Raw genomic sequence first — 14,136 nt, forward strand, 5'->3', positions numbered from 1 at the left:
ACCAAACTGATTCGGCAATATTGGTGGGGAGTGGACAAGGGGAAGAGGAAAATGGCATGGATGTCTTGGAACAAGCTACTCCTACCAAAATCTCAAGGGGGCCTTGGATTCCGTGACATGAGGGCATACAATCAAGCGCTGTTAGCCAAGCAGGTGTGGCGCTTACTCATGTCACCGAACTCGCTGTGTGCATCTCTCCTTCGTGCTAAATAGTTTCCTAATGGGAACTTGGTCTACACGGTCTTCACTGGGAATGCATCGGCTGTATGGCGTGGCCTTGAACATGGGCTGCAACTCGTGAAGAAAGGTATGTTATGGAGGGTGGGCAATGGTATGAACATCAAGGTTTGGCATGACCCTTGGATACCGAGGGGGATGCCGTTTATACCCATCACACCTAGGCGGAATTGCAGGCTGAAAAGAATGCACGAATTCCTGAATGAGCAGGGAGGATGGAGGGTTGATCTGCTTCGTCAGTACTTCTCGCAACCAGATGTGGAGGCCATCCTAAAGATAAGAACATCAGCAAGGTGGGACGATTTTATCTCTTGACCATGGGAGAAGTCAGGGGTTTTGACTGTTAAAAGCGCTTATCATGTGGCAATGGCAATTCACTATGATCAGTTCAATCCAGGCTCAGCTAGTGCAGACCCTTCTGGTGACAGACCACTTTGGAAGCTAATATGGGATACAAAGGTCCCTCCAAAGCTCAAGAATTTTGCCTGGCAAGTTGCTTCGGGCTCCCTCCCTACTGAGGCTGAGAAGAAGAGACGGCATTTTGACCTGAATGGCTTTTGCCAGGTCTGCGATCGGGAGCAGGAATCGTCATTTCATGCTCTCCTTGCTTGTCCGCAAGCAGCTAACCTATGGGACACAATGCGCCTCTATTGGCCATTACCCGACAGATTGCACATCAACTACACAGGCAAGGAAAGCCTCTTTAATCTCCTCGACGAAGCTCAGGTATCGGTGCGCAGCAGAATTATCATGGTCCTATGGCGTTCCTGGTATGTTCGTAACGAGATTGTGCACGGGAAGACACCTCCACCACAAGATGTATCTTCGGCGTTTTTGCAGAGTTACCATAATACCTTCTCCCAGATATCAAGCAGCGTGGAAGACATTATTAAAGGGAAATCTCCTGTGGTTCCTAATCAATCTAGCCCCCCATGCAAAGCGGCTCCAAGCTTACCGTGGCCACGCCCGCCAGAAGGCATGGTAGCGCTGTCGGTGGACGGTTCATATGCAACATCTGATGGTTCAGCTGGTACGGGGATGATCTTGAGGAAGCCATCGGGCGATGTAATTTTTGCTGCCTATCGTAAGCTATTTCACTGCAATGATGCTCTGGAGGCGGAATTACAAGCTATTCATGAAGGAGTGAAGCTGGCGGCCGAGCGTTCGGAGGCCACAATCATGCTCCAATCGGATTGTGTCACGGCCATCAATGCCATTACTGGCGTATCGTTAGATTTTTCAGCTTACGGTCTTATGATTAGAGAAATTAAGGTGCTACTAAGTGATAGGGTTTTTATTCCTGTTAAAGTTTCTCGTGAGCATAATAGAGTTGCAGATTGCCTAACAAACTATGCTCGTTGGGGGGATAGTATAGCATGTTGGCTGGGTCACCCTCCCCCTTTTGCAAGTGATCTTGTTGCTAAGGATTGTAATTTTGTCATTATGGAATAAAAACCTATGACTTCCGCAAAAAAAAAATGTAATTGTGTGTAGTTTTTTATATGTTTAGCATTATTGCGAAAAGAAACTATCGCATGTCGGCATATCAAACTTCATTTTAAGCAGAGCTTTTAGGCGGCCAAATTTTGGCGGGCCACGTTTGGGCACCAGTCAAACATGCCCAAAGTCCAGGCTCCGCTCCAGGCACAAATTTTGCCGAGGTATCCCATTCCCACCAAACCAAAGCCCTAAATCTCTCTTTCGGAAGATAGGAGCCGCCCCCTTTCGTCGTCGCCGCCATCGCCGTACTCCAGCCCCCGGCCGCCATGCCGTACCTCCAGCCCCCGCGCCCCCACCCCCACCCCCACCCCACCTCCCGCCTCTCGCCCGCGTCGCCGCCATCTCCGTTCCCGTTCTTCCCCGTCGGGACATCGCGCTCCTGCTGTCTCCACCCCGTCGCAGTCTCCGGCCACTCGGTTTCGAGGTACGAGGTTGTTTCCTTCCGGCGATTAGTTAAATCCCTCTTACCTTCACCGTTTCTGGTGTGCCAGTGCACATGGGCATGCCATCTAGACCCGCCCCTGTGCTGTGGGCTACTAAAATGGAACAGCTTCAGAGAATTTCTATGCGAATTTCGGTTCAGAGTTGCAGGATTTGTTGGGTCACTTGATGCTAGTCATTGGGATTGGGTGAAATAGAGAATTAAAGATGGACGACAGCTGGATTAGTTCTAGACTTGGACCTCGGAGTAGTTACTGTATTTAATTGTGAGTGTTGAATTCAGGATAATCGCGACTTGTTTGCTCTTACTTTAGTTGACAGCATACTTTGTGGATGGCTGTTTGGCTGTAAAACTATTTCAGTGTGAAGATGGAAGCATATTTGATAAGAATATAAGACAAGCAAAATTAGCAAGTAGTACGACTAGGCAATGCTGTGGTGGTTAGTTCAGTTTATATTTGAGCTGTCATTAGTAAGACTTTGTGAGTCCTGATTTCTGTTAATGGAAGTTTTGAAGCCTCTTGCTTGAAACAAGAAACAAGTAGCAGTACCCAATGCCAACTTGTTTCCTGGGGCCACATGCATCTTGGTAGGTAAACTCAAGAAGGTTCCATTAGTCTTGGCAGTCTGCACTTGTTTTATTGTAGAGGCTGTATTATCTTGAGAAGGCAAGAGGTTGTATTTACAGTATGTTTACATGCTAAAATATGCACAGCTTCCCGTCTTGATTATTCAGGATTGTGATCGTTTTGGTATGCGTAATTTTCCTTCAGTCATCAGGACTAGGCATGGGTTTTAGCTCTCTTTTTCGCTCACTGGTTTTAGCTCATTTATCTTGCCTATATTCTGCTTTACTTCCGAAAGCAACACACTAATACCAAAAAGTGCTTGTACAGGGTTAGTAAAGGAAAGTTTGCAGTTGCAGCCGTCACTCTAGATGATTATCTTCCGATGCGAAGTACTGAAGTGAAAAATCGGTGACTTGTTTTCTAAAATATGAAAGCATTAGTTTCTTGTTCTATTCATTTTATCATAGATTTGCTAGTACTTTTAGGTTGATGACATTGAACAAGCTGTTAATTTTGTTGTATACTGTAAGCTAACAACAATGAACTCTGTTTTGTACCTGGGATTGTATGACTCAGTTAATTTGGTATTTCACACCTCTGTTTCCCTGCTGCCTCATTTTAAAATTTAGGATGTGTTTGGAACTTCTGCTTTTAACGGTAACTGTCTTTAGCTTTCACTATTGTTGTTCATCGAGTTAGGTCAAAATAAAAAGGTATTCCTACTTAGACTGATGGAGAAAAATGAAATAAATTTTGTTTTATCAGAGACAAGGGAGGGAAGGATAGGGGTAAAATATGACAACGTATTGTGTAGTTTTAACACCAGGGCCCATTTGTATAGTTCCCATTTTCCATAATGTACCACTCTAGTGAATGAGAACAAGTCCAGGTCTTGAACTGGAACAACTGTTTAGCTAATAGAGAAATGTAGAATGTTCTTACTATTTTCCTTCAGCAAGTCTATTCTGTAAAACAAACCTAGTTTTTGTGAATTACCCCTTGTCTCGTAAAGGTAATCAATTGTTACTTGGGAGAATTTTAAACTAAAGACTCTGGGCTGGAAAAAATGTATAATCTGTCGTATACTTGGTTCGTTCTGCTACTGGGACAATCCTGGTGAATGAGTAACCGAGCAATTCTGTTTCTTAGTAGTCACATGACTAACATGGACCACTCTGTTTGCACACAAGTATTTTATGGCTTTGATACGTGTGTGCTGCTCATGTCTGATCTTTCTCTGTCTGATCTGCAGGACATCAACAGATGGAATCAAAAGCCTCAGACTTATCACAGCGGTCAAAACCCCGTATTTGCCAGATGGAAGATTTGATCTTGAAGCATACGATTCTCTGATAAACACGCAAATAAATGGCGGTGCTGAAGGTGTAATAGTTGGAGGAACAACAGGAGAAGGTCACCTAATGAGCTGGGATGAACACATCATGCTCATCGGGCATACTGTTAACTGCTTTGGAGCCAACATTAAAGTGATAGGCAACACGGGAAGTAACTCAACAAGAGAAGCTGTTCATGCGACAGAGCAGGGATTTGCTGTTGGCATGCATGCAGCTCTCCATGTTAATCCATACTACGGGAAGACCTCAACCGAAGGCTTGATCTCTCATTTCAAGGAAGTCCTCCCGATGGGCCCAACAATCATTTACAATGTGCCATCCAGGACCAGTCAAGACATACCTCCTCCAGTCATTGAGGCGCTTTCATGCTACTCAAACATGGCAGGGGTGAAAGAATGTGTCGGACATGAGCGGGTTAAGTGCTACACCGACAAAGGCATAACAATATGGAGCGGCAACGATGACGAATGCCACGACTCAAGGTGGAAATACGGCGCCACTGGAGTCATTTCTGTAGCTAGCAACCTTGTCCCTGGTCTCATGCACAGCCTCATGTTTGAAGGGGACAACGCGACACTAAATGAGAAGCTGCTGCCTCTGATGAAATGGCTGTTCTGCGAGCCTAACCCGATAGGTCTCAACACTGCCCTGGCCCAGCTTGGCGTGGTGAGGCCTGTTTTCAGGTTGCCATACACCCCCCTTCCTCTTGAAAAGAGGGTGGAATTTGTCCGGATTGTTGAAGCCATTGGACGGGAGAATTTTGTGGGACAGAAGGAGGCCCAGGTTCTGGATGATGATGATTTCGTGTTGATCAGCAGGTATTGAATAAGTGTGTGAGTTCTTTGTGCCCAGTTTATGCTGATGAACAGCGGTGGAGTCGCAGTGTCATTTGTGGATCGCTTTAGATGCTTCATTCGTTCACCAGTCATTTGTCGATCTTTTCTCTGACTGCATGTTAATTTTGAACCTGTTTGGTTTCTTCGCACCTTGTGATGCCTGTTCCAGTAAGAAATGAGAATAGCCTGAGACATGTACAGTCGGGCTGTTACATTTTCATGGTTTGCACCAGATTCAACCGTTTCCTTTGAGTCAGTCAATCCACTCTCCATTGTCTCTTGCATTGGTGTGCACATTACATCCACATGGCATTGCTCGTATCGACAGCGAAACTGCGCTGGATTTTGGTTACAGTTGAGCTAGGCTTGGATGGAATTATCATCTCAAATGGCTAGCTTACAGGTTGGAACGAAGGAACAAGTGTAGTCTCTCCCTCTGCTGCTGTCGATGGGGGCAGCTGCCGCTGAGACGTCAGTCTTCCACCCTAGAGCAGCTAAAGCAAAACAAAAGGATACAGGCTATGTTCATCTGTCCAGTATAGATGTTCAGCTACGAGATTTCCAGAATATATGTCAAAGCTGCACTTGCTCTGCATCAAAGCTGTAGGAACAGGAGTATTATGTCACCACTCACCACTCTTCACGTTTCAGCAATGTGTCGCTCCATTGGTGCCGATCCTTTTGCACGATTAATCCACTCTCATTGTACACTTAATCAGACTTAATCAGTGATGGAGCGACATCCATTTTCAGTGTTAAAACTTACCCCAGCGTCCCCTAATGTGACGGAGGATCCTTTTGCATGACTAATCCACTCTCGTTGTACATTTAATCAGTGATGGAGTGACATCCATTTTCAGTGTTAAAACTTACCCCTCCGTCCCATTCCCTCCATCTCATAATGTGACGGAAGATCCTTTTACACGATTAATCCATTCTCATTGTACGCTTAATCAGTGATGGAGCGTAATCCATTTCCAGTGTTAAAACTTACCCCCTCTGTCCCATAATGTGACGGAGGATCCTTTTGAAGGATTAATCCACTCTTGTTGTACACTTAATAAGTGATGGAGCGAACCCTCTCCGTCCCATAATGTGACGGAGGATCCTTTTGCACGATTGATCCACAGTTGTTGCACACTTAATCAGTGATGGAGCGTCATCCATTTCCAGTGTTAAAACTTACTCCTACCGTCCCATTCCCTCTGTTCCATAATGTGAAGGAGGATCTTTTGCATGATTAATCCACTCTCGTTGTGCACTTAATCAGTCATGGAGTGACATCCATTTCGAGTGTTAAAACTTACACACTTCGTCCCATAATGTGACGGAGGATCCTTTTGCACGATTAATCCACTTTCATTATACATTTAATCAGTGATGGAGCGACATCCATTTTCAGTGTTAAAACTTACCCCCTCCCATTTCCTCTGTCCCATAATGTGACGGAGGATCCTTTTGCACGATTAATCCACTCTCGTTGTACACTTAATCAGTGATGGAGCGTCATCCAATTCCAGTGTTAAAACTTACCCCCTTTGTCCCATTCCCTCTGTTCCATAATGTGATGGAGGATCCTTTTGTACGATTAATCCATTCTCGGTGTACACTTAATCAGTGATGGAGCGACATCGTTTTCTAATGTTAAAAATTACCCCCTCCGCAAAAGGATCCTCCGTCACATCATGGGACATCCATTTTCAGTGTTAAAACTTACCCCACTGCCCCATAATGTGACGGAGGATCCTTTTGCACGATTAATCCACTCTTGTTGTACACTTAATCAGTGATGTAGCGACATCCATTTTCCGTGTTAAAACTTACCCCTCAGTCCCATTCCCTCTGTCTCATAATGTGACGGAAGTTCCTTTTACACGATTAATTCATTCTCGTTGTACACTTAATCAGTGATGGAGCGTAATCCATTTCCAGTGTTAAAACTTACCCCCTCAGTCCCATAATGTGATGGAGGATCCTTTTGAAGGATTAATCCACTCTTGTTGTACACTTAATTAGTGATGGAGCAACATCCATTTCGAGTGTTAAAACTCACCCCGTCCGTCCCATATTCCTGCCATCCTGTAATGTGATGGAGGATCCTTTGCACGGTTGATCCACTCTCGTTGTACACTTAATCAGTGATGGAGCGACATCCATTTTTAGTATTAAAACTTACCCCCTCCATCTCATTCCCATTGTCCTATAATTTGACGGAGGGAGTAATTAATACTGTGGAGGTGTTTGTTTTGAGGAGTGGTAAGGTAAATGTAAAAGGAATGAGATTATAGAGTGTAATAGCTTTGGAGTGGACAGATCCGATTTTGTTTGGTTCGGGCATGTAAAGGAAATAGATGCCTTAAGAGCATGTACAACGCTCCAGGTTGGACCAATGCCCCAGCACACCACGTCAACTCAAACGCTCCACCTCATCCCAACCTACTGCTTGCAGAGTGAAACGGGATCGTGCAGAGAAACCAGCTTACTCACTTGCAAAAGCCAACTTTCGAGGTAAAAACATGAGGGAAATGCCCTCATTGAGGGCAGTACTTGGTGCTGCCCCAGTACATCCACGACAGCAAAGGAAAACGAGACTACCGTCCCTGACTCTAGCCACTCAACGGGAGCCACCATCTATGGAACCCAATGACGTATGCAAAGGAGAATGAGTGCTCGTCTTTTTCTGAACAAGGAGAGGATGAGCAAAGCAACCGGCGGTCCGTTCCCTTGCTTTTTCTTCTTTACATTGTTTTTGTCAGCGAGGAGAGCAGGTTGATATGAGCTGGATTGTTCAAGCCAACGTGGTGGCCTGGGGCACCTGTCCAGCGTGGCCCATTGGTCATGCCCTGATGGGACAACGAGTCATGAGAGAGCGCGTCAGGTGTGAAAAAGCTGAAGTGGTCGGTCCAAATAAGATGATGCCTGCGGTGGAAGCTAGTGGTCTCCAAGTAACTGCTTCATACAATTTTACCTAGGTGGAGCATGGAGCATCACCATACAGCTGCCTTCATTGTACATGCCCTAATAGTGGTTGGTTTGGCACAATAATCTGAATACATCATGTGCACATGCGCGCTGGAGCATTACACATACAGAACGCAGCCGAGGGTTTTGACACACAATTTGTGCTTCACCAGCACAACTTCAAATTCATCAAACAAGCACATAATTAAAAATGTTTTTGCATGCATCCAATGCAAAGACACCATTTAACCAGAATTTGAAGCCACTTTAAAGGCCTTTTACATTTTAAAATGTATATTGAGCCACACATACAAAGTTGGAATTCAACGGAACTTCGAAATAAACTACTACCCTCCAATACATAATAATTGTCTTGGTTTTAGTTTAGTCCCTAAAAATATTTTTATAACATAAATGGAAAGGCCAATTCAGTCCCTTGCAAAGCAGATTTTCCATCAATCTTCATCTGCAATACAACTGATCTTCTTTTTCTAATCAACCATGCTTATTTTTCTCATTTGCCAATAAGCAGCAGCGGAGACAGGACGGCTGCCTGGGGCGTCAGGATGTTTCCATTTGTACATTATCGAAGGATGCCTGGGCGGCTGGGGGCGTTGCCGGCGCCGCCACTGCCAATAAGCAAGATTAAAATAGAAAGAAAGAAAGAAAAGAGACAACCATTAATAAAAAGTTGAACTAGCACTCTTATTACTAAATAACTCATAATTATAAATTATTACTCCCTCCGTCCTAAAATCTTAAAGTTGATACGTTTATTTTGGGATGAAGGGAGTATCATACTATCCTGTTATTCACGGGCAAATCACTTGGCCTATCACTTGCATAGCTCACATTCCATAGTAGAATAAACTAGAAAGATCATAAAAGAGGTGCACCACCTCCAACAAGCATAAGCAGCTAGCAAGTAGAGATTGCCGTACTGAAAAGGAGGGGATATGCTCCGCGCATTTCACTACTTTGAGAAGTAACAAAAGGAGGGGGGATACTTCACCACAAGTTTGGTTTATATATGACCAAGCAAAACTACCAGAACACTATGTCACTACAAGTTTGGATTATATAATGCCAATAACTAGAAACGCTTAACTCAATGCCGACCGGTTGCAAATGAAACAAAAAATGCAGTGTTTGGACGAATTATTATACCGGGAGGAAATGATGTTGCTCCAACGCAGCCGCATCGCCTGGCTGAAGGAAGGTGACCGTAATACCCAATACTTTCATCGTCAGGTTGTGTGGCGTGCGAGGAGGAACAATATAAGAAGGCTTCATAAAGTGGATGGTGTTGGGTAACGTAGCATAAATTCAAAATTTTCCTACGCATATTCAGATCTTCCTATGGAGAGACCAGCAACGAGAGAGGGGTAAGAGCATCTCCATACCTTTGAAGATCGCTAAGCGGAAGCGTTACTATAACGCGGTTGATGGAGTCGTACTCGCAGCGATTCAGATCGCGGTGTGATTCCGATCTAGTGCCGAACTACGGCACCTCCGCGTTCAACACACGTGCAGCCCGGTGACGTCTCCCGCACCTTGATCCAGCAAGGAGGAGGGAGAGGTTGGGGAAGAATTTCAGCAGCACAACGACGTAGTGTCGATGGAGAGACGAGGTCTCCCGGCAGGGCTTCGCCAAGCACCGGCAGAGAGGAGGAAGAAGAAGGGCACGGCTACGCCGAGAGAGAGAGAAAACCGTGTCTCCCAATGGCCAAAACCCCTCTATACTTATAGGAGGAGGGGGGAGGGCTGCGCCACCCCTAGGGTTCCCTCCCTAGGGGCCGGCGGCCACCAGATGGGAGAGGGGGGGGGGGGCTAGGGTGGGAGGGGGTGGCGCACCACCTGGTGGGCCTAAGGGCCACCTGCGCCTAGGGTTGCCCCCTCTCCCCACCACTTGCGCATTGGGCTAGGTGTGGGAGGCGCACCAGCCCACCTAGGGGCTGGTGCCCTCCCGCACTTGGCCCATCTAGCCTCTTGGGGTCGTTGACCCCCTTCGATGGACCCCCGGGGCCACCTCTGGTGGTCCCGGTACGTTACCGGTGACGCCCGAAACACTTCCGGTGTCCGAAACCATCTGTCCTATATATCAATCTTTACCTCCGGACCATTCCGGAGCTCCTCGTGGCGTCCGGGATCTCATCTGGGACTTCGAACAACTTTCGGTAACCTCGTATAACAATTCCCTATAACCCTAGCATCATCGAACCTTAAGTGTGTAGACCCTACGGGTTCGGGAGACAGGCAGACATGACCGAGACACCTCTCCGGCCAATAACCATCGGCGGTGTTGGATACCCATGGTGGCTCCCACTTGCTCCACGATGATCTCATCGGATGAACCACGATGTCAAGGATTCAATCAATCCCGTATACGATTCCCTTTGTCTGTCGGTATAGAACTTGCCCGAGATTCGATCGTCGGTATACCTATACCTTGTTCAATCTCGTTACCGGTAAGTCTCTTTACTCGTTCCGTAGCACGTCATCGTGTGACTAACTCCTTAGTCACATTGAGCTCATGATGATGTTCTACCGAGTGGGCCCAGAGATACCTCTCTGTCACACGGAGTGACAAATCCCAATCTCGATTCGTACCAACCCAACAGACACTTTCAGAGATACCCGTAGTGCACCTTTATAGTCACCCAGTTACGTTGTGACATTTGATACACCCAAAGCACTCCTACGGTATCCGGGAGTTGCACAATCTCACGGTCGAAGGAAAAGACACTTGACATTAGAAAAGCTTTAGCATACGAACAATAAGATCTAGTGCTATGCTTAGGATTGGGTCTTGTCCATCACATCATTCTCCCAATGATGTGATCCCGTTATCAATGACATCTAATGTCCATGATCAGGAAACCATGATCATCTATTGACTAACGAGCTAGCCAACTAGAGGCTTGCTAGGGACACATTGTGATCTATTTATTCACACATGTATTACTGTTTCCTGTTAATACAATTATAGCATGAACAATAGACGATTATCATGAACAAGGAAATATGATAATAACCATTTTATTATTGCCTCTAGGGCATATTTCCAACAGATGGATCATGGTGCTCGGTACCAACAGAGATGGAACGCATGGCGGCTTCTTATTTCCAGGAGGTGTATACTAAGGACCCCACCTTAGTTCCGGATGTATTGTTAGATATGATCACACCCAAGGTTGCAGCTGCAATGAATGAAAGTTTGCTGGCACCCTTTTCAGAGAAAGAGATTTCGGATGCGCTCTTTCAAATTGGCACGTTGAAGGCACCCGGGTCTGACGGGTTTCCTGCAAGGTTCTATCAAAGGAACTGGGGAGTGTTGAAACGTGAAATTGTGAAGGCGATGCAACAGTTTTCTGTGACAGGGTTGATGCCTGAGGGTGTAAATGACACTACTATTGTGTTAATGCCCAAGGTTCAGCATCCCTCCTCCCTAAAGGATTTCCGCCCTATTTCATTATGTAATGTGATCTACAAGATAGTTTCAAAGTGCATGGTAAATCATCTTCGACCACTCCTAACTGAACTCATAACTGAAAACCAAAGTGCGTTCATACGGGGTAGACTTATCTCAGATAATTCCAGCATTGCCTTTGAGTGTATACACCTTATACAAACCAGCGCTGGAGGCAATAATTTTTGTGCTTACAAGTTGGATCTATCCAAAGCCTATGATCATGTTGATTGGGCTTTCTTGGAGCGTGCGCTGTTGAAGTGGGGATTCGCGAGAGAGTGGGTCGCCCAGGTCATGGAGTCTGTGCGCTCGGTAAAGTTTGCAGTGAAGTTTAATGGAAAATCTCTGGAACAGTTTTTCACCGTCTCACGGTCTGCGTCAAGGTGACCCATTATCACCCTTCCCGTTTCTTTTTGTCGCTGATGCATTATCCGCTCTTCTACATGATGTTGTACAAGAAAGAGGTCTCGAGGCTATACAAATCTATAGGGGCGCTCCGGCTATTTCATACTTATTGTTTGCGGATGACTCCCTTATCTTTTTTCGGGCTTCCTCGGATGAAGTGGTGATTGTCAGGGATATTTTGAACACTTATGCTTCAGCTACGGGTCAACTTATCAATCCATCAAAGTGTTCCATCTTGTTTGCTGACAGCTGCCCTTCTCTGGTAGTTGAAGAAGTGAAAGGTATTCTGCAGCAAGTCACTCAGCAAGAGTTCGAGCCCAAGTACCTAGGCCTCCCTGTACCGGAAGGCCGTATCCATAGGGGCCGGTTTAAGTCATTACAATCTAGACTGAGTAAGAGGTTAATTGACTGGAGCGAAAGGTGTTCCTCACAAGCGAGCAAAGAAGTGTTAATCAAGTCTATTAATGCACAAGCCATTCCAGTTTATGTCATGAGTATATTTAAACTCCCTTTCTCCGTGTGTGATGATCTAACAAAAATGATGAGACAATATTGGTGGGGGGGGTAGAGAATGGCAGACGGAAAATGGCATGGACTGCATGGGTCAAGCTAATCCTACCCAAGTCTAAAGGAGGTCTCGGATTCCGGGATATGAGGGATTATAACCAGGCGTTGCTAGCTAAGCAAGCTTGACGCCTCTTGACAACACCGGATTCTCTATGTGCTAGACTATTCCGAGCTAAATATTTCCCTAACGGCAGCTTGGTTGATACAGTATTTTCAGGGAACTCTTTGGCAGTGTGGAAAGGAATTGAGTATGGCCTGGAACTAGTGAAGAAAGGCGTGTTATGGCGTGTTGGCAATGGTGCAAATATCCGTGTTTGGAGGGATCCATGGATTCCACGTGGTCCGTCGTACACACCCATTACTCCCAAGAGGAACTGTCGCCTTAACAGAGTAAGTGATTGTGACAGCCTGATGCCGATGTTCCAAAAGATTCCCCTTTTCTTTCCGTTTTCGTCGTGTGTCTATATTCTTTTGTCGCATCATCATCGCATCATGCGCATCATCTGCATTGCATTGGCATCTTCGTTGCCGCCAGTTTTCAAAAGTTCCATCCGTTGTTAGTTGCCGGTTATCGCCGTTGGTCGTTCCGAGTCCGACCGCACTCGCACGCGCCCGCGGCATCGTGAAACCCTGTTTTAAAAGTGTGCGTAAAACTTTCTCTGATCGAGGTGAAACTTGGCACGCGGTCGTGATTAGTTATAGCCAGACCGCCTGTCGAATTTCGTCGCGATCGGGGTCCGTCTGGTACCCGAACGGTCGACCGTAGCGGCACCGTATTCGGTCTACCGTCGGACATCTGTCGGTGTTTAAAAATTCGTTGCCGCGCTGCCCGTTTCCCCTCTCGTCTCCGGATAACCGCTCCACACAGCCCACTAGTTCCACCTAGCCACTTCCTCCGTTCGTGGTCATCGGATCGCGATCGGACGGACGAGGTCCACCCCACCAGAGACCAACCCTATATAAGTAACACCCCCCTAGAGAGACCCCTCTCACTGCACTAGGGTTTCCCCTAGCCATTTTTGCAGCCACCCCCCTAGAAAACTCCACTTGCTAGCCCTCACCCTTCTAAATCCCGCAGCCCAAACCCTCTGAACAAATCTGGCCATTGGATTCACATCTAATGGCTCAGATTTGCCCAAAATCTCACCTACCGGACAATGTCCACCCAAGTGGACAATGTCCGGGCGACCACAGGGGATTTCCCATGCCCGCAGATCCTCCCGTCCATGGCAACGCCTCCTGTGCCCGTGCTCGTGCGCCCCTCCTGCCCCGAGCTCCCCCGCGCTCGCGCCAGCAGCCACCGGCCGGAGCCCCGTCGCCCTCGGACCCGTGCCGCAGCCGCAACTGCCCCGCCGCCAGAGCCACTGCAGACCGCGCGCCGCCGCGCCAGGTCGCCGCCGCCGCACAAGCCTCCGCCGACGGGATCCGTCCCGCCCGTCTCCCACCGCAGCTGGCCGCCGCGGGAGTCCCGCCGGTCGCCGGAGCGCGAGCCTCTCCTTCCCCACCGCCGCGGAGGCCTCGTCGGCCTGCCTGCAAGGTCTTCTTCCCGTCGGCGTGCAGCCTAATGCGAGCTGCCGCCATGGCCTCGCCAGGCCAGGAGGCGACGGGAGGGGTGACGAGGCATCCCCTCCTCCAGGCGTTGACCGCGGCCCAGCAGCCTCGCCAGCCTCCCTGGCCGGCCTCCTCCCGCCAGAGCCCTCCTCTGCTTCTTCTCTCCATGGCCGAGACCTGCAATTCCCCTCTGTAAGCAGCCCCTCCGATCTGAAGTTCGTGCATTTTTTCTTCCTAGATCCGTT

The 14,136-nt window shown here is 47.3% G+C and overlaps 1 protein-coding gene across 2 annotated transcripts; it reads left to right on the forward strand.

Moving 5' to 3' along the window:
- Nucleotides 1-1,952: 1,952 nt before the first annotated feature.
- LOC123428135 (4-hydroxy-tetrahydrodipicolinate synthase 1, chloroplastic) lies at nucleotides 1,953-5,156 on the forward strand. Of its 2 annotated transcripts, XM_045112300.1 has the most exons (3): nucleotides 1,953-2,161; nucleotides 3,075-3,155; nucleotides 4,000-5,156. In XM_045112300.1, exons 1-3 carry the CDS (start codon nucleotides 2,004-2,006, stop codon nucleotides 4,925-4,927), a joined length of 1,167 nt encoding a protein of 388 aa, XP_044968235.1. In that variant the 5' UTR covers nucleotides 1,953-2,003; the 3' UTR covers nucleotides 4,928-5,156. The 2 variants fall into 2 exon arrangements, with proteins under 2 accessions (XP_044968235.1, XP_044968236.1); XM_045112301.1 differs by lacking the exon at nucleotides 3,075-3,155 and having other exon boundaries at nucleotides 1,989-2,161.
- The last annotated feature ends 8,980 nt before the right edge of the window (nucleotides 5,157-14,136 follow it).

This window comes from Hordeum vulgare, chromosome 2H (genome assembly GCF_904849725.1).
Source record: "Hordeum vulgare subsp. vulgare chromosome 2H, MorexV3_pseudomolecules_assembly, whole genome shotgun sequence".
Classification (NCBI taxonomy): domain Eukaryota; kingdom Viridiplantae; phylum Streptophyta; class Magnoliopsida; order Poales; family Poaceae; genus Hordeum; species Hordeum vulgare.

Coding starts and splice junctions, on each gene's coding strand:
- LOC123428135 (XM_045112300.1), top strand. CDS start 2,004: ATGCCGTACCTCCAGCCCCCGCGCCCCCACCCCCACCCCCACCCCACC. Junction 2,162..3,074: donor TCCGGCCACTCGGTTTCGAG/GTACGAGGTTGT, acceptor GTGCTTGTACAG/GGTTAGTAAAGGAAAGTTTG. Junction 3,156..3,999: donor AGTACTGAAGTGAAAAATCG/GTGACTTGTTTT, acceptor TCTGATCTGCAG/GACATCAACAGATGGAATCA.